The sequence below is a fragment of the Heterodontus francisci genome, chromosome 14 (genome assembly GCF_036365525.1).
Source record: "Heterodontus francisci isolate sHetFra1 chromosome 14, sHetFra1.hap1, whole genome shotgun sequence".
NCBI lineage: Eukaryota > Metazoa > Chordata > Chondrichthyes > Heterodontiformes > Heterodontidae > Heterodontus > Heterodontus francisci.
In genome coordinates, this window is record NC_090384.1 from 70,537,514 (window position 1) to 70,559,876 (window position 22,363).

The window sequence follows — 22,363 nt, forward strand, 5'->3', positions numbered from 1 at the left end:
TGAAAAATGTTATTTCATTTTTGTGCGTCTGGTTCAAGGGTGAGTTGTCATAGATAAAAGTAGAATGACATAAATCCTTTTACTTATTGCACCTCCTGTTTTGTAGGTTGTGAATTCGCTGCAGCAACAGCCACAACAGCAACAGGCACAGCCACCCACCGTACCTGAAAACCATGCACTGAACACTGTTGCTCCCTCAGACCCTTTAGTTAGAAGGCAGAGGGTACAAGACCTTATGGCACAAATGCAGGGAACTTTCAACTTTATACAGGTAACCAACATTTCTTTGGGTTTTAAATCTATTCCATAGGCTGAAATGCAACATTTGGGTAAATTTATATTAGAATTTAGCACCTTTTTAGTATGTGGACGCTGGTGGGCACCAGTGTGATCCGCAGTAATCACATCTGTAGTAAGTGTATGCAGCTCGAGGAACTTTGGCTCAGAGTTGATGAGGGTTCAGATGAGGGGAAACCTAAAAGGTTAAAGAGAAAGCACAAGGAATAGTGAAGGGTAGTGATATGGGTACTGCTAACCAGAGTGTGACAGGAAGGAACAGCGTACAAACATGAGGGTACCAGCAAATAGTGTCAGAGTAGGGAAAAACAGACACAATTAAAGGCTCTTTATCTGAATGTATGCAGCATTATTAACAAAATAGATGAATTGATGGCACAACCGGAAATAAATGGGTATTATCTGACAGCAAGGTTGCAAGGTGTCCAAGGTTGGGAACTGAATATTCAGGGGTATGTGACATTTCAGAAAGATAGGCAGAAAGGAAAAGGAGGGTGGGGTAGCTCTGTTAATAAAGGATGAGATCAGTACAAAAGTGAGTAATGATCTTGGCTCAGAAGATCAAGATGTAGAATCAGTGTGGGTGAAGATGAAAAATAACAAGGGAAAGAAGTCACTGGTGGGAGTAGGCGATAGGCCCCCTAACAGTAGCCGCAGTGTGGAATATAAATTGGAAAATAATGGGGTCTTGTAAGAAAGGTACTATAATTATTGTGGGTAACTTTAATCTTATAGATTGGACAAAGCAAATTGGCAAAGGTTGCTTTGAAAACGAGTTCATAGAGTATATTGCAGAATTGTTACAGTGCAGAAGGCCATTCGGCCCATCGTGTCCACACCGGCTGTCCAAAAGAGCAACTCACTTAGTGCCATTCCCCCGCCTTCCCCCTGTAACTCTGCATGTTCTTTTCATATAACAGTCGAATTCCTTTTTGAATGCTTCAATTGAATCTGCCTTTGCCCCATACACAGGCAGCGAATTCCAGTCCTTAACCACTCGCTGCGTGAAGAAGTTTTTCCTCATGTTGTTTTTGCTTCTCTTATCCATTACTTGAAATCTGTGCCCTCTCGTTCTCGATCCTGTCACGAGTGGGAGCAGTTTCTCCCTAACTACTCTGTCCAGACTCCTCCTGATTTTGAATACCCCTATCAAATCACCTCTGCCTTCTCTTCAAGGAAAACAGTCCTAACTTCTCCAATCTATCTTCATAACGGAAGTTCCTCGTCCCTGGAACCATTCTTGTGAATCTTCTATTCGAGACAGTTTCTTATAACAAGTTATGGAAGCAACCAGGAAACAGGCAATTTTAGACCTGGTAATGTGTAATGAGACAGGATTAATTAATCTCATAGTAAAGGATCCTCCAGAGAAGAGTGATCACAGCATGATAGAATTTCACATTCAATTTGAGGGTTGAAACTTGGTTCTGAAGCTAGTATCTTAAAGGCAATTACAAAGGTATGAAGACAGATTTGGCTAAAGTGGACTGGAAAAATAGGTTAAAAGGTAAGACGGTAGATAAGCAGTGGTAGACATTCAAGGAGGTATTTCATAATTCTTAAAGATATATTCCATTGAGAAAGAAAGACTCTACGAGAAAGATGAACCATCCGTGGCTAGCTAAGGAAGTTAAGGATGGTAGCAAATTGAAAGAAGGGGCATACAATGTTGAGAAGATTAGTGGTAGATCAGAAGATTGGGAAAATTTTAGAATCCAGCAAAGGATGGCTAAAAGAAAATAAAAGGAGAAAAAGGTTAAGAGAATAAACTAGCAAGAAATATAAAAATGTAGTGCTTCTGTAATTATGTAAAAAGGAAGAGATTAGCCAAAGTAAACATTGGTCCCTTAAAGGATGAGACTTGGGAATTATTGAAAAACAAGGAAATGGCAGAGACTTTGAACAGATATTTTGTATCTGTCTTCACAATAGAAGACACTAAAAGCATCCCAAGAATAGTCGAAAATCAAGGGGCAAAAGGGTGGGAGGAATTACTGTCACTAGAGAAAAAGTACTAAGAAAACTACTGGGACTAAAGGCTGGCAAGTGCCCTGGAACTGATGGCCTGCAGCCTAGGGCCTTAAAAGAAGTGCCTGCAGAGATAGTGGATGCATTGGTTGTAAGCTTTCAAAATTTTTTAGATTCTGGAAAGGTCCCAGCGATTTAGAAAACTGCAAATATAACATCCCTATTCAAAAAATGAGGCAGACAGAAAGCAGGAAACTATCAGCTCGTTAGCCTAACATCTGTCATTGGGAAAATGTTGGAATCTTTATTAAGAAAGTAGTAGCAGGACATTTGGAAAATCCTAATACAATCAAGCAGAGTCAGCATGGTTTTATGAAAGGGAAATTGTGTTTGACAAATTTATTAGAATTTTTTGAGAATGTAACGAGTAGGTGGATAAAGGGGGAACCAGTAGATGGTGTATTTGGATTTCCAAAAGGAAAGATGCCATATAAAAGGTCAGTGCATGAGATAAGAGCCCATGGTGTTGGGGGTAATTTATTAGCATGGATAGAGGATCGGCTAACTAACAGACAACAGGGAGTTGGGGGAAATGAGTTATATTCAGGTTGGCAAACTAACTAGTGGGGTGCCACAGGGATCAGTGCTGGGGCCTCAAATATTTACAATCTATTAATGACTTGGATGAAGAGACAGAGTGTATTGTAGCCATATTTGCTGACAATACAATGATAGGTGGGAAAGCAAGTTGAGAAAATACAGATAGGTTAAGTGAGTGGGCAAAGATTCGGTGGATGAAGTAAGATGGGAAAATTTGAGGTTATCCACCTTGGTAGGAATGATAGGAAAGCAAAATATTATTTAAATGGAAAGAGAATACATAATGCTGCGGTACAGAGGGATCGTGCATGAAACACAAAAAGTTACTTGCTGTACCTGCATGCTGATTAGGAAGGCAAATAGAATGTTGCCTTTTATTGCAAAGGGGGGTGGAGTATAAAAGTAGGGAAGTCTTGCATTGGTGAGACCACACCTAGAGCACTGCGTACAGTTTTGGTCTCCTTATTTAAGGAAGGATATACTTGCATTGCAGTTCAGAGAAGGTTCACTAGGTTGTCTCCTGGGCTGAAGGGGTTGTCTTGCGTGGAAAGGTTGGGCCTATACCCATTAGAGTTTAGATGAAGAGAGGTGATCTTCTCGAAACATGACAGGGTAGATACTGAGAGCATGTTTCTCCTCGTGGGGGAATCTAGAACTCGGGGGACAACTTCAGATTAAGGGGTTGCCCATTAAAGATGGAGATGAGTAATTTCGTCTCGGAGAGTCGTGAATCTTGGGAATGCTCAACCCTAGAGAGCAGTGGAGGCTGAGTCATTGAATATATTCAAGGTGAGATAGACAGATTTTTGAGCTACAAGGGATTCCAGGGTTAAGGAAAACTGGCAGGAAAGTGGAGTTGAGGCCTAGATGAGATCAGTCATGTTCTTATTGAATGTCAGAGTAGGCTCGAGGGGCTATCTGGCCTACTTCTCCTATTATATTCTTTCAAATTCCATTTTGTTCCAGAATCAGCTGGCTGCTGTTTGCATCAGTGCTAATTTGTTAGTCACAGCTGACTGGCGCTATTCGCCTTGTTGTTCTTTTGGCACTGGGCCAATACCTCTTGAAGCTGTCACTAAATCAGAGAATGATACAGCACAGGAGGCCATTTAGCCCATGGTATCCGTGCAAGCTCTTTCATAGAGCTATCCAGTTAGTCCCACTTGCCTGCTCTTTCCCATAGCCCTATAATTTTTTTACTTTAAGTATTCAATTCCCTTATGAAAGTTACTTTGGAATCTACTTCCACCCTTTCAGGCAATGCACTCCAGATCATACAAACCTGCTGCATAAATTATTTTTCACGCATGTTGCCTCTAGTCTTTTTACCTGTTAGCTTAAATCTGTGTCCTCTGGTTACCGATCCTTCTAGCACTGGAAACAGATTCTCCTTATACTGCATCAAGCCCTTTCATGAATTTGAACACTCCTATCAAATCTCTGTTTAGCCTTCTCTGCAGGTAGGGGAACAATTCAAGCTTCTCCAGTCTGTCCATGCAACTGAAGTCCCTCATCCTGGTACCATTTTAGAGTCATAGAGTCGTACAGCATAGAAACAGGCCCTTCGGCCCACTGTGTCCATGCCGACCACAATGCCTATCTATACTAATCCCACCTGCCTGCATTAATTCCATATCCCTTTATTCCTTGCTCATTCAAGTACCTGTCCAGATGCCTGTTAAATGTTGCTACGGTTCCTGCTTAGTAAATCTTCTGCACCCTCTCTCAGGCCTTGACATAATTTCTAAAGTATGGAGCCTAGAATTGGACACCATACTCCAGCTGAGGCCTAAACAGTGTTGCATAAAGGTTCAGCATAACTTCTTTGCTTTTGTACTATATGCTGTTGATAAAGCCAAGGATCTGGTATGCTTTTTTTTTAGCAGCCTTCTCAACTTGTCCTGTCACCTTCAAAGATTTATGTACATGCCTCACCCCCTGCCCAGATCTCTGTTCCTACACCCCCTTTTTCAAATTGTACCATTTAGTTCCTATTATGTTTCCACATTCTTCCTGCCAGAATGTATTGTTTCACACTTTTCTGCATTAAATTTCATCTGTCATGGCTGCCCACTTTAGTAGTCTATGTCCTCCTGAAGTCTGTTACTATTTTTTTTTTTTTTTTTAGAGATACAGCACTGAAACAGGCCCTTCGGCCCACCGAGTCTGTGCCGACCATCAACCACCCATTTAAACTAATCCTACACTAATCCCATATTCCTACCAAACATCCCCACCTGTCCCTATATTTCCCTACCACCTACCTATACTAGTGGCAATTTATAATGGCCAATTTACCTACCAAGCTGCAAGTCTTTTGGCTTGTGGGAGGAAACCGGAGCACCCGGAGAAAACCCACGCAGACACGGAGAACTTGCAAACTCCGCACAGGCAGTACCCAGAATTGAACCCGGGTCGCTGGAGCTGTGAGGCTGCAGTGCTAACCACTGCGCCGTCCTCACTGTTTTTCTCACTTCACAACATTTCCAAGTTTTATGTCGCCTGCAAACTTATGAAATTATGCCCTGTGTACCCAAATCCAGTCATGAATATATATCAAAAAGTGCAGTTGTCCTAATAATTTTAAAAGGAAGGGAACAGGTACTTGCAGATGAGGAGCTTGCAGGGTTACAACAAAAAGCAGTAATATGGGACTAAGGCTCAGTGTGCCGAACGGCGGCCTCCTGTGCTGTAAGTTTCTTTCATTCTATGAATACTGATCCCTGGGGAACTGTATACTTTCCTCCAGTCTGAAAATTACGTGCTTTCTCTACGATAGCGAATTTAGTATCCACACTGCCACTGTCCCTTTAAGCCCATGGGCTTTAATTTTGCTTACAAGTCTATCATATGGTAACTTGTCAAATATTTTGAAAGTCCATATACACTTGAACTGCATTGCACTCATCCACCCTCTCTGTTGGTTCAGTACATTCAGTACATTCTATGGTGTACTGAATTGTGCAGGCAAGGGAGGTTACAGGCTCGATTCTGGTCTGAGGTTTAACTGAAATTGGCTAGAGTGGCAGCTTGGATACCACATTTTGATTAGCTGTCCCTGGAATGGGGAGGGACACAAACAGCTAAGCTGATGTTTGAAATACTTGTGAATAGATGCTTGGCTGAGGAGAGATTGGGTTTGGCTGTGATGGCTCCAAGAGTCAACACCTGATTTTCAGTGTCCAGACTCGTACATGAACCTTAGCCAGTTCAGCAAGATCCTGGAACACTAGTACTAACCACAAATGGTGCCATTAGCATGCCTTCAGGACAAGGAAAATGTGGATTGTTTTAAGTCCATGATAGATATTTGTTTTATTTCTGGTTTTCAGCACAAGCCCACCAACGTCTCAATATTACTACCTAAATAACCACTGTAGACCATCAACAACAGCAGAATTGTACCCTACCACAATCTGTAACCTCATGGCTTGGCATATCCCCCAAGCTACCATTACCATCACACTGGGGGATCAACCCTGGTTCAATGAAGAGTGCAGGAAGGCATGCCAGGAGCAGCATCAACCATACCTCAATGAGGTGTCAACTACAATCCAGGACTACTTGCATGCCAAACAGCGTAAGCAGTATGTGATAGACAGAGCTAAGCGATCCTACAACCAACAGATCCGATCCTAAGCTCTGTAGTCTTGCCACATCCAGTCATGAATGGTGGTGGATAGTTCAACAACTAACAGGAGGAGGTGGCTCCACAAATATTCCCATCCTCAATGATGGGGGAGCCCAGCACATCAGTACAAAAGATAAGGCTGAAGCATTTGCAACAATCTTCAGCCAGAAGTGCCGAGTGGATGATCCATCTCTGCCTCCTTCTGAGTCCCCACCGTCACAGATGCCAGTCCGCATGATATTAAGAAACGACTGAAGGCGCTGGATACTGAAAAGGCTATGTGCCCTGACAACATTCCGAAGACCTGTGCTCCTGAAGTAGCTGCACCCCTAGCCAAGTTGTTCCAGTACAGCTACAACATGGCATCTACCTGGCAATGTGGAAAATTGCCCAGGTATGTCCTGTACACAAAACGCAGGACACATCCAACCCGGCCAATTACCGCCTCATCAGTCTATCTCGATCATCAGCAAAGTGATGGAAGGTGTCATTGACAGTGCTATCAGGTGGCACTTGCTTAGCAGTAACATGCTCTGTGGCACTTAGTTTGGGTTCAGCCAGGGCCACTCAGCTCCTGACTTCATTACAGTCTTGGTTCAAACATGGACAAAAGAGCTGAACTCCAGAGGTGAGCGTGACTGTCCTTGACATCAAGGCAGCATTTGACCAGGTATGGCATCAAGGAGCCCTAGCAAAACTCGAGTCAATGGGAATCGGGGAAAACTCTCTGCTGGTTGGAATCATACCTAGCGCAAAGGAAGATGGTTGTGGTTGTTGGAGTTCAACCATCTCGGCTCCAGGACGTTGCTGCAGGAGTTCGTCAGGGTAGTGTCCTAGGCCCAACCATTATCAGCTGCTTCATCAATGATCTTCCTTCAGTCATAAGGTCAGAACTGGGGATGTTGGATGATTGCGCAATGTTCAGCACCATATCCTCAGATACTGGAGCAGTCTATATAGAAATGCAGCAAAACCTGGACAATATCCAGGCTTGGGCTGATAAGTGGCAAGTAACATTCGCGCCACGCAAGTGCCAGGCAATGACCATGTCCAACAAGAGAGAATCTAACCATCTCCTTTTGACATTCAATGGCATTACAATCGCTGAATCCCCCACTATGATTAGCCTGGGGGAATTACCATTGATCAGAAACTGTGGCTACAAGAACAGGTCAGAGGCTGGGAGTCCTGTGGCGAGTAACTCAACTCCTGACTCCCCAAAGCTTGCCCACCATCTACAAGGCACAAGTCCAGAGTGTGATGGAATACCCTCCACTTGCCTGGATGGGTGTAGTTCCAATGACACTCAAGCAGCTCGACACCATCCAGGACAAAGCAATCCGCTTGGTTGGCACCCATGCACAAACCTTCACTCCCTCCACCACTGACGCACAGCAGCAGCAGTGTGTACCATCTGCAAGATGCACTGCAGCAACGCACCAAGACTACTCAGGCAGTACCTTCCAAACTCGCAACCTCTACCACCTAGAAGGACAAGGGCAGCAGATGCATGGAAACACCAGAACCTGCAAGTTCCCCTCCAAGCCACACACCATCCTGACTTGCAACCATGTTGCCGTTCCTTCACTGTCGCTGGGTCAAAATCCTGGAGCTCCCTTCCTAATAGCTCTGTGGATGTACCTACCCCACATGGACTGCAGCAGTTCAAGAAGGCAGCTCACCACATCCTTCTCATGGGCAATTAGGGATGAGCAATAAATGCTGGCCTGGCCAGCGACGCCTACATGCCATGAAACAAATAAAAACAAAACATAGATGTAGGGCACCATGAATTAGTTGTGTTATTTGTTACATTTATGTTTAAAATATCTTCACAGCACCTTAATGAGCTTTTGCCAGGTTACTGCTTATTGAAGGAAGTAACCAATTCCATTCTGTAAACAACTCAATTTTTTGATCAACAGTAAGAAAATAGAGTTTCACAAATCCCTTAAGCTGAAATTGCTTCGTCCTGAATATTGCAATCAATATTTATGTGCTATCAGTAGCTTTTAATTTCCTCTTTACAAAGCTTACATTAATGAGGAAGTCACAATTCGTTGTTTAGCCAGCTTTCTTTTACTTATTTTACTAATTTCCACCACAATAAATTCTGTAAGTGTCCGCCTTGGTTCAGTGGTAGCAATCTCACCTCTGAGTCAGGCATTCATGGGTTCAGCCACCACTCCAGAGACTTGAGCATAATCCGGACTGACGTCTCCATGCCATACTAGCAAGTGCCAAAATACTGGGTCTGATTTGTTAAATGTGGATTTACAGCTGTCTTTCTTTATGAAGTACATTACCTGTACTTCCATAGGAATGTGAGTGGAGAGAGTCCAGGCATTTGTAAGAGCATAATTTCTAGGAGCAGGAATAGGTCATATAACCCCTTGAGCTGCAGTGCCATTCAATAAAGTCATGGCTTACCTACCTCAACTCCACGTTCTAGCCCCATTCTCGTTTCCCTTGATTCCGTTGGCATCCAAAAATCTGTTGATCCCTGGCTTGAATCTACTCGATGACTAAACATCCACAGCCCTTTGAAACAGCAAAGTACAATAGTAATATATGTTTCAATAGAATTTCTAATTTTTCTGATCTCCAGAGAATGTAGGCACATTCTAATCTATCAGGACAGTGAAGTAAAATTCCAAGCAGTGTACATCTATCATGTCATGTACTTGAGTTCAAAGCATGGATGATATAAAATATTACGGATATGAAGATTGCCAGGAATTATGGAAAAGTACAGCACAGAAGGAGACCATTCGGCCCGTTAAGTCTGCGCCAGCTCTGTGGAAGAACAATCCAGTTAATCTCACTCCCCCACTGATTTTCCCGATTTCCCTGGAGTATTTTCTCCTTCAAGTATTGATTTAATTCTGTCCGTCTTGAGCAGGTCCCAGGACTGATACATCTGTAGGGGAGAGAGCACCTATTTTACATTAAGTCCTCTGTTAAAACTTACTGAATATGCAAATTAAGTTAAAATGTTTTGTGGAACCTTTTGTATTTGAATATGCTTGTATTTTATTTCCCGACAGGAATCCATGCTCGAGTTTGAGAGTCAAACAATGGACCCCGCTATTGTTTCAGCGCAGCCCATGAACACAGCACAATCCATGGAGATGCCCCAAATGATCTGTACACAAGGTACAAAGAGCAGTACAGCACAGGAATAGGCCATTCGGCCCTCCAAGCCTGCGCCGATCTTGATGCCTGCCTAAACTAACACCTTCTGCACTTCCGGGGCCCATATCCCTCTATTCCCTTCCTATTCATATATTTGTCAAGATGTCTCTTAAACGTCGCTATCGTATCTGCTTCCACCACCTCCCCTGGCAGCAAGTTCCAGGCACTCACCACCCTCTGTGTAAAAAAACTTGCCTTGCACATCCCCTCTAAACTTTGCCCCTCGCACCTTAAACCTATGTCCCCCAGTAACTGACTCTTCCACCCTGGGAAAAAGCTTCTGACTATCCACTCTGTCCATGCGGCTCATAACTTTGTAAACCTCTATCATGTCGCCCCTCCACCTCCGTCGTTCCAGTGAAAACAATCTGAGTTTTTCCAACCTCTCCTCATAGCTAATGCCCTCCAGACCAGGCAACATCCTGGTAAACCTCTTCTGTACCCTCTCCAAAGCCTCCACGTCCTTCTGGTAGTGTGGCGACCAGAATTGCACACAATATTCTAAGTGTGGCCTAACTAAGGTTCTGTACAGCTGCAACATGACTTGCCAATTTTTATACTCTATGCTCCGACCGATGAAGGCAAGCATGCCATATGCCTTCTTGACTACCTTATCCACCTGCGTTGCCACTTTCAGTGACCTGTGGACCTGTACGCCCAGATCTCTCTGCCTGTCAATACTCCTAAGGGTTCTGCCATTTACTGTATACTTCCCACCTGCATTAGACCTTCCAAAATGCATTACCTCACATTTGTCCGGATTAAACTCCATCTGCCATTTCTCCGCCCAAGTCTCCAACCGATCGATATCCTGCTGTATCCTCTGACAATCCTCATCATTATCCGCAACTCCACCAACCTTTGTTTCGTCCGCAAACTTACTAATCAGACCAGCTACATTTTCCTCCAAATCATTTATATATACTACAAACAGCAAAGGTCCCAGCACTGATCCCTGGGAACACCACTAGTCACATCCCTCCATTCAGAAAAACACCCATCCACTGTTACCCTCTGTCTTCTGTGACTGAGCCAGTTCTGTATCCATCTTGCCAGCTCACCTCTGATCCCGTGTGACTTCACCTTTTGTACCAGTCTGCCATGCGGGACCTTGTCAAAGGCTTTACTAAAGTCCATATAGACAACATCCACTGCCCTTCCTTCATCAATCATCTTTGTCACTTCCTCAAAAAACTCAATCAAATTAGTGAGACACGACCTCCCCTTCACAAAACCATGCTGTCTCTCGCTAATAAGTTCGTTTGTTTCCAAATGGGAGTAAATCCTGTCCCGAAGAATCCTCTCTAATAGTTTCCCTACCACTGACGTAAGGCTCACTGGCCTATAATTTCCTGGATTATCCTTACCACCCTTCTTAAACAAAGGAACAACATTGGCTATTCTCCAGTCCTCTGGGACCTCACCTGTAGCCAATGAGGATGTAAAGATTTCTTTCAAGGCCCCAGCAATTGCCTCCCTCAGTATTCTAGGGTAGATCCCATCAGGCCCTGGGGACTTATCTACCTTAATGCTTTGCAAGACACCCAACACCACCTCCTTTTTGATAATGAGATGACTGAGACTATCTGCACTCCCTTCCCTAGGCTCATCATCCACCAAGTCCTTCTCCTTGGTGAATACTGATGCAAAGTACTCATTTAGCACCTCGCCCATTTCCTCTGGCTCCACGCATAGATTCCCTTCTCTGTCCTTGAGTGGGCCAACCCTTTCCCTAGTTACCGTCTTGCTCTTTATATACGTATAAAAAGCCTTGGGATTTTCCTTAATCCTGTTTGCCAATGACTTTTCATGACTCCTTTTAGCCCTCCTGACTCCTTGCTTAAGTTCCTTCCTACTGTCTTTATATTCCGCAAGTGCTTCATCTGTTCCTAGCCTTCCAGCCCTTACAAATGCTTCCTTTTTTTTGATTAGGCTCACAATATCCCGTGTTATCCAAGGTTCCCGAAACTTGCCAAACTTGTCTGTCTTCCTCACAGGAACGTGCTGGTCCTGGATTCTAATCAGCTGACGTTTGAAAGACTCCCACATGTCAGATGTTGATTTACCCTCAAACAGCCACCCCCAATCTAAATTCTTCAGTTCCTGCCTAATATTATAATTAGCCTTCCCCCAATTTAGCACCTTCATCCGAGGACTACTCTTATCCTTATCCACAAGTACCTTAAAACTTATGGAATTATGGTCACTGCTCCCGAAATGCTCCCCCACTGAAACTTCGACCACCTGGCCGGGCTCATTCCCCAATACCAGGTCCAGAATGGCCCCATCCCTAGTTGGACTATCTACATACTGTTTCAAGAAGCCCTCCTGGATGCTCCTCACAAATTCTGCCCCATCCAAGCCCCTAGCACTAATTGAGTCCCAGTCAATATTGGGGAAGTTAAAATCACCCACCCTGTACAACCCTGTTACCTTTACATCTTTCCAAAATCTGCTTACATATCTGCTCCTCTACCTCCCGCTGGCTGTTGGGAGGCCTGTAGTAAACCCCCAACATCGTGACTGCACCCTTCCTATTCCTGAGCTCCACCCATATTGCCTCGCTGCATGACCTCTCTGAGGTGTCCTCCCGCAGTACAGCTGTGATATTCTCCTTAACCAGTAATGCAACTCCCCCACCCCTTTTACATCCCCCTCTATCCCGCCTGAAGCTTCCAAAGCCTGGAACATTTAGCTGCCAATCCTGTCTTTCCCTCAACCAAGTCTCTGTAATAGCAACAACATCATATTTCCAAGTACTAATCCAAGCTCTAAGTTCATCTGCCTTACCTGTTACACTTCTCGCATTGAAACAAATGCACTTCAGGCCACCAGTCCCGCTGTGCTCAGCAGCATCTCCCTGCCTGCTCTTCCTCTTAGTCCTACTGGCCTTATTTACTATGTCCTCCTCATTTACTTCACTAGCTGTCCTACTGCTCTGGTTCCCACCCCCCTGCCACACTAGTTTAAACCCTCCCGAGTGACGCTAGCAAACCTTGCAACCAGGATGTTAGTGCCCTTCCAGTTTAGATGCAACCCGTCCTCCTTGTATAGGTCCCATCTGTCCCCGAAGAGAGCCCAATGGTCCAGATATCTGAAACCCTCCCTTCTACACCAGCTGCTCAGCCACGTGTTTAGCTGCACTATCTTCCTATTTCTAGCCTCACTGGCACGTGGCACAGGGAGTAATCCAGAGATTACAACCCTAGAGGTCCTGTTTTTTAACTTACTACCTAACTCCCTAAACTCCCCCTGCAGGACCTCAACACTCTTCCTGCCTATGTCGTTGGTACCGATGTGTAGCACAACCTCTGGCTATTCACCCTCCCCCTTCAGAATGCCCTCTGTCCATTCAGAGACATCCTTGACCCTGGCACCAGGGAGGCAACATACCTTCCTGGAGTCTCTTTCACGTCCACAGAAGCGCCTATCTGTGCCCCTGACTATAGAGTCCCCTATAACTATTGCTCTTCTGCGCTTTGTCCCTCCCTGCTGAACAACAGTGCCAGCTGTGGTGCCACTGCTCTGGCTGCTGCTGTTTTCCCCTGATAGGCCATCCCCCTCAACAGTATCCGAAACAGTGTACTTGTTAGAGAGGGGGATAACCACAGGGGATTCCTGCACTGACTGCCTGCCCCTTCTAGCAGGCACCCATCTATCTGCCTGCACCTTGGGTGTAACCACTTCTCTAAAACTCCTGTCTATGACGCTTTCCGCCACCTGCATGCTCCTAAGTGCATCCAGTTGTCGCTCCAACCGATGCATGCGGTCTGTGAGGAGCTGCAACTGGGTACACTTCCTGCAGATGTAGTCACCCAGAACGCTGGAAGCGTCACGGACTTCCCACATCTCACAGGTGAAGCACTTCACCCCTCTAACTGACATGTCTATCACTAATTAGTTAATTGATATAAAATAAATAAATACTTATTAAAGCCTTACTAAATTATGATGCTCTTCACTATGTGGTCCCCAGTGCTAGATTTCTACAATAAATATTAAATGCTGTCTAAATGCAGTAATCTCCTCCCTCTGGTTTAGTTACTCTACTTATTAATTAGTTAATTAGTGTTTTAATCAATTTTTATCAGTTTTATTTTCAAATTCGGTACAGATTCCCTACCAGCCAATCAGGTAACAGCTTTCATGTGACGTCACTTTTCCAGTTTTTTTCCCACCCGAGGTAACTTACTCTGTAAACTCACCGCTCCGGAACTCCACCCTCCGAGTCTGTCCGAGAATCCCCGAGGTAATTTTTTTAGTGCAGCAGCTTTTTCGGGAGCAGCGTGTGAGCGAGTGAGCAGCTGGGAAAGTCCGTTTGAAAGTAAATTTAATTTCCTTTTGTTTTTCGGCGGAGGCCAGGGGGCTGCAGGGTAAGTAAAACACTATATATTTGGGCGGTTTCTGAACCCGAGACACCACACTTGTAGTGTCTCCCACCCGCCCTCCTCCTCTAACCAAAAAAAAGGACTCGGTGGGGTGTTTATAAGGTAAGGCTTTTTCGATTTCTCTGGTTTTATTGTGGTTGGTAAAAACTTTTCGTTCCTTTTTCATTTAACTAAGTTTAAACTTAAGATTAAAAATGGCAGGAGATCTCAGACCCGTATCATGCTCCTCTTGCTCAATGTGGGAGCTCAGGGACATGGCTGATGACCCTGACTCCTTCACGTGCAGGAAGTGTGTCCAGCTGCAGCTCTTGTTAGACCGCATGACGGCTCTCGAGCTGCGGATGGACTCACTTTGGAGCATGCGCGATGCTGAGGAGGTCGTGGATAGCACGTTTAGTGAATTGGTCACACCGCAGATTAGGATTGCTGAGGGAGAAAGGGAATGGGTGACCAAAAGGCAGAGAAAGAGCAGGAAGGCAGCGCAGGAGTCCCCTGCGGTCATCTCCCTCCAAAACAAGTATACCGTTTTGGATACTGTTGAGGGAGATGGCTCACCAGGGGAAGGCAGCAGTAGCCAGGTCCATGGCACCGTGGCTGGCTCTGCTGTTCCGAAGGGCGGGAAAAAGAGTGGAAGGGCTATAGTCGTAGGGGATTCGATTGTAAGGGGAGTAGATAGGCGGTTCTGTGGTCGAAAACGAGGCTCCCGAATGGTATGTTGCCTCCCAGGTGCACGGGTCAGGGACGTCTCAGATCGGCTGCAGAACATTCTAAAGGGGGAGGGTGAACAGCCAGTTGTCATTGTGCACATAGGCACTAATGATATAGGTAAAAAACGGGATGAGGTCCTACATGCAGAGTTTAGGGAGTTAGGAGCTAAGTTAAAAAGTAGGACCTCAAAGGTAGTAATCTCAGGATTACTACCAGTGCCACGTGATAGTCAGAGTAAAAATGAAAGAATAGTCAGGATGAATGCGTGGCTTGAGAGATGGTGCAGGAAGGAGGGGTTCAGATTTTTGGGACATTGGGACCGGTTCTGGGGGAGGTGGGACTATTACAAATTGGACGGTCTACACCTGGGCCGGACTGGAACCAATGTCCTTGGAGGTGCTTTTGCTAACGCTGTTGGGGAGGGTTTAAACTAATGTGGCAGGGGGATGGGAACCAATTGAGGTCAGTTGACAGTAAGGAGGTAGTAACAAAAGCCTGTAAGGAACTAGATAATGAAGTCAGTGTGACTAAGGGGAAGAGCAGGCAGGGAGCAGATGATGAATATAAAGGGACTGGTGGTCTGAGGTGCATTTGTTTTAATGCAAGAAGTGTAGTAGGTAAGGCAGATGAACTTAGGGCTTGGATTAGTACCTGGGAGTATGATGTTATTGCTATTACTGAGACTTGGTTGAGGGAAGGGCATGATTGGCAACTAAATATCCCAGGATATCGATGCTTCAGGCGGGATAGAGAGGGAGGTAAAAGGGGTGGAGGAGTTGCATTACTGGTCAAAGAGGATATCCCAGCTGTGCTGAAGGAGGGCACTATGGAGGACTCGAGCAGTGAGGCAATATGGACAGAACTCAGAAATAGGAAGGGTGCGGTAACAATGTTGGGGCTGTACTACAGGCCTCCTCCCAACAGCGAGCGTGAGATAGAGGTACAAATATGTAAACAGATTATGGAAAGATGTAGGAGCAACAGGGTGGTGGTGATAGGAGATTTTAATTTTCCCAACATTGACTGGGATTCGCTTAGTGTTAGAGGTCCAGATGGAGCAGAATTTGTAAGGAGCATCCAGGAGGGTTTTCTAGAGCAGTATGTAAATAGTCCAACTCGGGAAGGGGCCATACTGGACCTGGTGTTGGGGAATGAGCCCGGCCAGGTTGTTGAAGTTTCAGTAGGGGACTACTTTGGGAATAGTGATCACAATTCCGTAAGCTTTAAAATACTCATGGACAAAGACGAGAGTGGTCCAAAAGGGAGAGTGCTAAATTGGGGGAAGGCCAACTACACCAAAATTCGGCAGGAGCTGGGAAATGTAGATTGGGAGCAGCTGTTTGAAGGTAAATCCACGTGATATGTGGGAGGCTTTTAAAGAGAGGTTGATTAGCGTGCAGGAGAGACATGTTCCTGTGAAAATGAGGGATAGAAATGGCAAGATTAGGGAACCATGGATGACAGGTGAAATTGTGAGACTAGCTAAGAGGAAAAAGGAAGCATACATAAGGTCTAGGCGGCTGATGAAAGACGAAGCTTTGAAAGAATATCGGGAATGTAGGACCAATCTGAAACGAGGAATTAAGAGGGCTAAAAGGGGTCATGAAATATCTTTAGCAAACAGGGTTAAGGAAAATCCCAAAGCCTTTTATTCATATATAAGGAGAAAGAGGGTAACTAGAGAAAGGATTGGCCCACTAAAGGACAAAGGAGGAATGTTATGCTTGGACTCAGAGAAAATGGGTGAGATTCTAAACGAGTACTTTGCATCGGTATTCACCGAGGAGAGGGACATGACGGATGTTGAGGTTAGGAACAGATGTTTGATTACTCTAGGTCAAGTCGGCATAAGGAGGGAGGAAGTGTTGGGTATTCTAAAGGGCATTAAGGTGGACAAGTCCCCAGGTCCGGATGGGATCTATCCCAGGTTACTGAGGGAAGCGAGAGGGGAAATAGCTGGGGCCTTAACAGATATCTTTGCAGCATCCTTAAACACGGGTGAGGTCCCGGTGGACTGGAGAATTGCTAATGTTGTCCCCTTGTTTAAGAAGGGTAGCAGGGATAATCCAGGTAATTATAGACCGGTGAGCCTGACGTCAGTGGTAGGGAAGCTGCTGGAGAAGATACTGAGGGATAGGATCTATTCCCATTTGGAAGAAAATGGGCTCATCAGTGATAGGCAGCATGGTTTTGTGCAGGGAAGGTCATGTCTTACCAACTTAATAGAATTCTTTGAGGAAGTGACAAAGTTGATTGATGAGGGAAGGGCTGTCGATGTCATATACATGGACTTCAGTAAGGCGTTTGATAAGGTTCCCCATGGCAGGCTGATGGAGAAAGTGAAGGCGCTTGGGGTCCAAGGTGTACTAGCTAGATGGATAAAGAACTGGCTGGGCAACAGGAGACAGAGAGTAGCAGTAGAAGGGAGTTTCTCAAAATGGAGACGTGTGACCAGTGGTGTTCCACAGGGATCCGTGCTGGGACCACTGTTGTTTGTGATATACATTAATGATTTGGAGGAAAGTATAGGTGGACTGATTAGCAAATTTGCAGACGACACTAAGATTGGTGGAGTAGCAGATAGTGAAGGGGACTGTCAGAGAATACAGCAGAATATAGATAGATTGGAGAGTTGGGCAGAGAAATGGCAGATGGAGTTCAATCAGGGCAAATGCGAGGTGATGCATTTTGGAAGATCCAATTCAAGAGTGAACTATACAGTAAATGGAAAAGTCCTGGGGAAAATTGATGTCCAGAGAGATTTGGGTGTTCAGGTCCACTGTTCCCTGAAGGTGGCAACGCAGGTAAATAGAGTGGTCAAGAAGGCATACGGCATGCTTTCCTTCATCGGACGGGGCATTGAGTACAAGAGTTGGCAGGTCATGTTACAGTTGTATAGGACTTTGGTTCGGCCACATTTGGAATACTGCGTACAGTTCTGGTCGCCACATTATCAAAAGGATGTGGATGCTTTGGAGAGGGTGCAGAGGAGGTTCACCAGGATGTTGCCTGGTATGGAGGGCGCTAGCTATGAAGAGAGGTTGAGCAGATTAGGATTATTTTCATTAGAAAGACGGAGGTTGAGGGGGGACCTGATTGAGGTGTACAAAATCATGAGAGGTATAGACAGGGTGGATAGCAAGAGGCTTTTTCCCAGAGTGGGGGTTTCAATTACTAGAGGACACGAGTTCAAAGTGAAAGGGGAAAAGTTTAGGGGGGATATGCGTGGAAAGTTCTTTACGCAGAGGGTGGTGGGCACCTGGAACGCATTGCCAGCGGAGGTGGTAGATGCGGGCACGATGGAGTCTTTTAAGATGTATCTAGACAGATACATGAATGGGCAGGAAGAAAAGAGATACAGAACCTTAGAAAATAGGCGACATGTTTAGAGAGAGGATCTGGATCGGCGCAGGCTTGGAGGGCCGAAGGGCCTGTTCCTGTGCTGTAATTATCTTTGTTCTTTATATACTCACCGCTCTGGAACTCCGCCCTCCGAGTCTGCTCGGGGTAGGTAGGTGGTGACTGCAGGGGGCATGTATTTGGACAGTAACCAGAAACTACTCTTTTATTTAAAGAGAACCTGACTTGTAAGTTCTTTTTTGTAAAACTGTTGAATAGTTTTTTTCATTTGTTCTTGGGGTGTTATAGGAAGGATGTGATTGCACTGGAGGGGGTGCAGAGGCGATTCACCAGGATGGTGCCTGGGATGGAACATTTAAGCTATGAGGAGAGGTTGGATAGGCTTGGGTTGTTTTCGCTGGAGCAGAGAAGACTGAGTGGTGACCTGATCGAGGTTGTACAATATTATGAGGGGCGTGGATAGGGAGCAGCTGTTCCCCTTAGTTGAAGGGTCAGTTACTAGGGGACACAAGTTAAAGGTGAGGGGCGGGAGGTTTAAGGGGGATTTGAGGAAGAACTTTTTTACCCAGAGGGTGGTGACAGCCTGGAATACACTGCCTGGGAGGGTGGTGGAGGCGGGTTGCCTCACATCCTTTAAAAAGTACCTGGATGAGCACTTGGCACGTCAACTTTCAAGGCTATGGGCCAAGTGCTGGCAAATGGGATTAGGTAGACAGGTCAGGTGTCTTTAATGCATCGGTGCAGACTCAATGGGCCGAAGGGCCTCTTCACTTTCTATGATTCTGTGTGGGAGTCGCTGGCAAGGTCAGCATTTATTGCCCTTCCCTAATTGCACTTGAGAAGGTGGTGTGAGCTGCAGTCCCTCTGGTGTAGGTTTACCCACAATTCTGTTTGTGAGTGAGTTCCAGGATTTTGACCCAGCAGCAGTGAAGGAATGGTGATATATTTCCAGTCAGCATTGTGTGTGACTTGGGGTACTTGCAGGCAGTGGTGTTCCTATCCGTCTGCTGCCCTTATCCTTCTAGGCGGTAGAGGTCACGGGTTTGAAAGGTGCTGTTGAAGGAGGCTTGGCGAGTTGCTGCATTGCATCTTAGTACACACTGCTGCTTCTGTGTTCCAGTGGTGGAAGGAGTGAATGTGATGGATGGGGTGTCGATCAAATGGGTTGCTTTGTCCTGGATGGTGTTGAGCTTCTTGAGTGTTGTTGGAGCTGCACTCATCCAGGCAAGTGGAGAGTATTCCATCACACTCCTGACTTGTGCCTTGTGGATGGTGGACAGGCTTTGGGGAGTCCGGAGTTGAATTACTCGCTGCAGAATTTCCAGCCTCTGACCTGTTCTTGTAGCCACAGTATTAATATGGCTGAAATAAAAACAAGAAATAATGGAAATACTCAGCGGATCTGGCAGCATCTCTGGAGAGAGAAGCAGAGTTAACGTTTCAGGTCAGTGACCCTTCATTTGGCTGGTCCAGTTCAGTTTCTAGTCAATGATAGCCCCCAGGATACGACCCTCTGTTACCTTGAGACCAGCTAAAACTCTGCCGCCCATGTCCTTACTCGCACCAAATCTTGTTCACCCATCATCCCTATGCTTGTTGATCTACAATGGCTCCCTGTTATGCAACACCTCAATTTTAAAATTATCATCCTTGTTTTCAAGTTCCTCGATGGCCTTGCCTCTCCCTATCTCTGTAATCTGCTCCAACCCCACAACACTCATACTTGTGCTTCTAATTCTGGCCTCTTGAGCAACCCTGATTTTTTTTTTTAATTGCTCTACATTGGTGGCATACCTTTTGCTGCCTCGGCCTTGACCTCCGGAATTCTCTACCTCAACCTCTTAGTGTCTCGACCTCACCTTTCCTCCTTTTTAAGATGCTCCTTGCAAACCAACTTCTGACTAAGCTTTTGTCCATCTTCCCCAATATCGCCTTGTGTGGCTTAGTGTCAAATTTTGCTTTGTAAGGCTGCTGTGAAGTTAGAATCTTTTATTACGTTAAGGTGCTATATAAGTACAAGTTGTTGCTGTGTTCTCGTTTTCGCACCAGTTACGTCAGAGCATGTTGGGAAACCAAAGTAGTCAAGTCACTAAGTTCAGTCATTCTCCGTAACATTGGATTTGCCTTTTACTTTAGCAGGTTAAATTAAGACGACGGCTCTCATGCAAATCTGTTTCAGATCAGCTTATTTTTGCTGTAATTCTCCTATTTCTTTTTTTTAGTGCACAGTGAATCCAGGCACGGTCAGCCTAATGCAGTTCCCGTTCAGTCTGAAGCTACACAGGTAATGTAAGCTTTCCTATATGCTGGCTCTTAAAATAGCAGTGTACTGCTTTTGAAAATGTATTGGCCTACTTCCTTTAAGTGACCATGCGAAGAAGCAGTGCTCTTGTGTTTAATTGGGAAGAGAAAGCAAAAAGTATGTGGAACTACTGTCTTAATTTGAACAATTCACCTATAGGAACTTTTGTTTCTTTCTGTCATCTTGGCTCCTGGGAAAGACTGCTGCATAATTTTCCTTTCTGTAGCTTCTACTCTTAAGTTCCCTGTGCTGTCATCTTGAGTTTAGATAATTACTTGTTTCTGTCTATCCCTCCATCTTGCACACATACTTATATTCTCTTTTCTAACTCCTTCAAGAAGGTGCATTATTTGCCTTCGTTCTCATCTCATCTCATTGCAGTTGCTCCTCTGCCCATGTATTGGGCTGTATTGCTACTAATATGAAGCTGGAAATTAAATAATCAGTTGTTAAGTAGTGGACATTTGCATGTTAAGGTCTTCAATTGTATGAAGAAGCACATTTCTTTCATGCATAGATTGGAGCCACAGAAATGGTAGTTGCTTATATTGGAGCCAGGCCCCTGTGTGTTATGTGGAGACTGCATGCAAGGAGTTGGCTGACTTGGTGCGAGCACGGTTACAAATTGGCGGATGTATCTGAAGCCCAGAATGTTAAGAGTGGTGGGGCAGGCAGATATTGATAGAAACGTTTGTGGGCAATTGCTTTTCGAATTAACTTTTTTGCTTTTTATTTACGGGTATCTGCTGTAATTGTTCTGTACAAAATTATGTTCAGTTGAATGCAATTGTGTGATTGTCCAATCAGAAACAATGCTACATCAATGAGATTGGGATCTTAATGGCTGTGATTATATAGTTTGGCATCTGGTTGAACAGGCATTAGTCTCTGGTTCTTTATTCTGCTGGTTGCTGGGGCTTTAATATTGGTCTGGATTTTGCAATGATGGCGAAACTGTCAGCTTTTGCCGTCATTACTCCCCTCAAACTGACAGCAACCTGTAGAGTTTGCACATGCGCATTTAATGTGGAAATCCAGAAATTGCTGTCAATGATTCTACACTTTAAGAAAGGGTGCACTATCATGGCCCTCAAAGAATACAGTCAATTCGAGTCATAATTAGAATCATTGAACTGATGAGAAATTGCCCTTTTATGCTATTAGCCTTGCTGTAAAAACCCTTGAAAAATCTACACCTGGTTGAATGAGGTGTAGCAGGGTTTTTAATGACATAGTTCATAATTATGCTGTAAAACCTCTCTGCCCTTAAAAAAACTAATTGTATATTTATGGAATGTCAAATTTCTCCATTATGATAAAATTTTAAATCTTTTTCAAAGTTTGTTTGAGATTTCAGATTCTGTTGTAATTCCCATGTTAATGCCCCAATCATTTATTTCTCTCCAGAATTTAATGATAATTAGTGCATTTTACTTGTTCGTTGTCTGAGAGAATTCTTCAGTGTGCTTGGCAGCTTTTCTTGATTGATGACATCACTGTTGCTGAATGTCTGACTTGGCAGCAGATTCAAACTAATGTCTGGAAGAGGAAATCCATGCCACAGATTGCTAGATCTCTGTGGGCAACTTTCTTCAAGGGCAGCAGCGTATGCCATTGCTTTGCTGCTGGTTATGAAATCCAGGTCACTACATTCAGATTTGTGTACTTTTAATAAAAGTAGAATCCAGATGACATTGTGAAAACTTGGACAATCATGAGGATGAGAAGGCAAACTTCACTTACCAAATACTTGAATATTTTTCTCTGATGAACTGAATGCCACTTAGGATGGATGAAATAATTTATATTTCATTGTAGGTTGTATAATGAATAGTAAATCTGTTAACGGCTTTGAATTCATTAGCGAGAACTTGCATTCAGTTATATTGCAGCGATACTTTATACTTGTGGTAG

At 44.6% G+C, this 22,363-nt stretch overlaps 1 protein-coding gene across 5 annotated transcripts in view; it reads left to right on the forward strand.

The window, feature by feature from the left end:
• The window catches only part of caprin1b (cell cycle associated protein 1b), a 185,878-nt gene that overhangs the window by 100,178 nt on the left and 63,337 nt on the right, over window positions 1-22,363 (forward strand). For all 5 annotated transcript variants that reach the window (XM_068046422.1, XM_068046423.1, XM_068046425.1 and 2 more), the window contains exons 9-11: window positions 107-271; window positions 9,544-9,652; window positions 20,370-20,431. In XM_068046422.1, coding sequence (XP_067902523.1) covers window positions 107-271; window positions 9,544-9,652; window positions 20,370-20,431 — 336 coding nt within the window. The remainder of the gene's footprint in view (window positions 1-106; window positions 272-9,543; window positions 9,653-20,369; window positions 20,432-22,363) is intronic.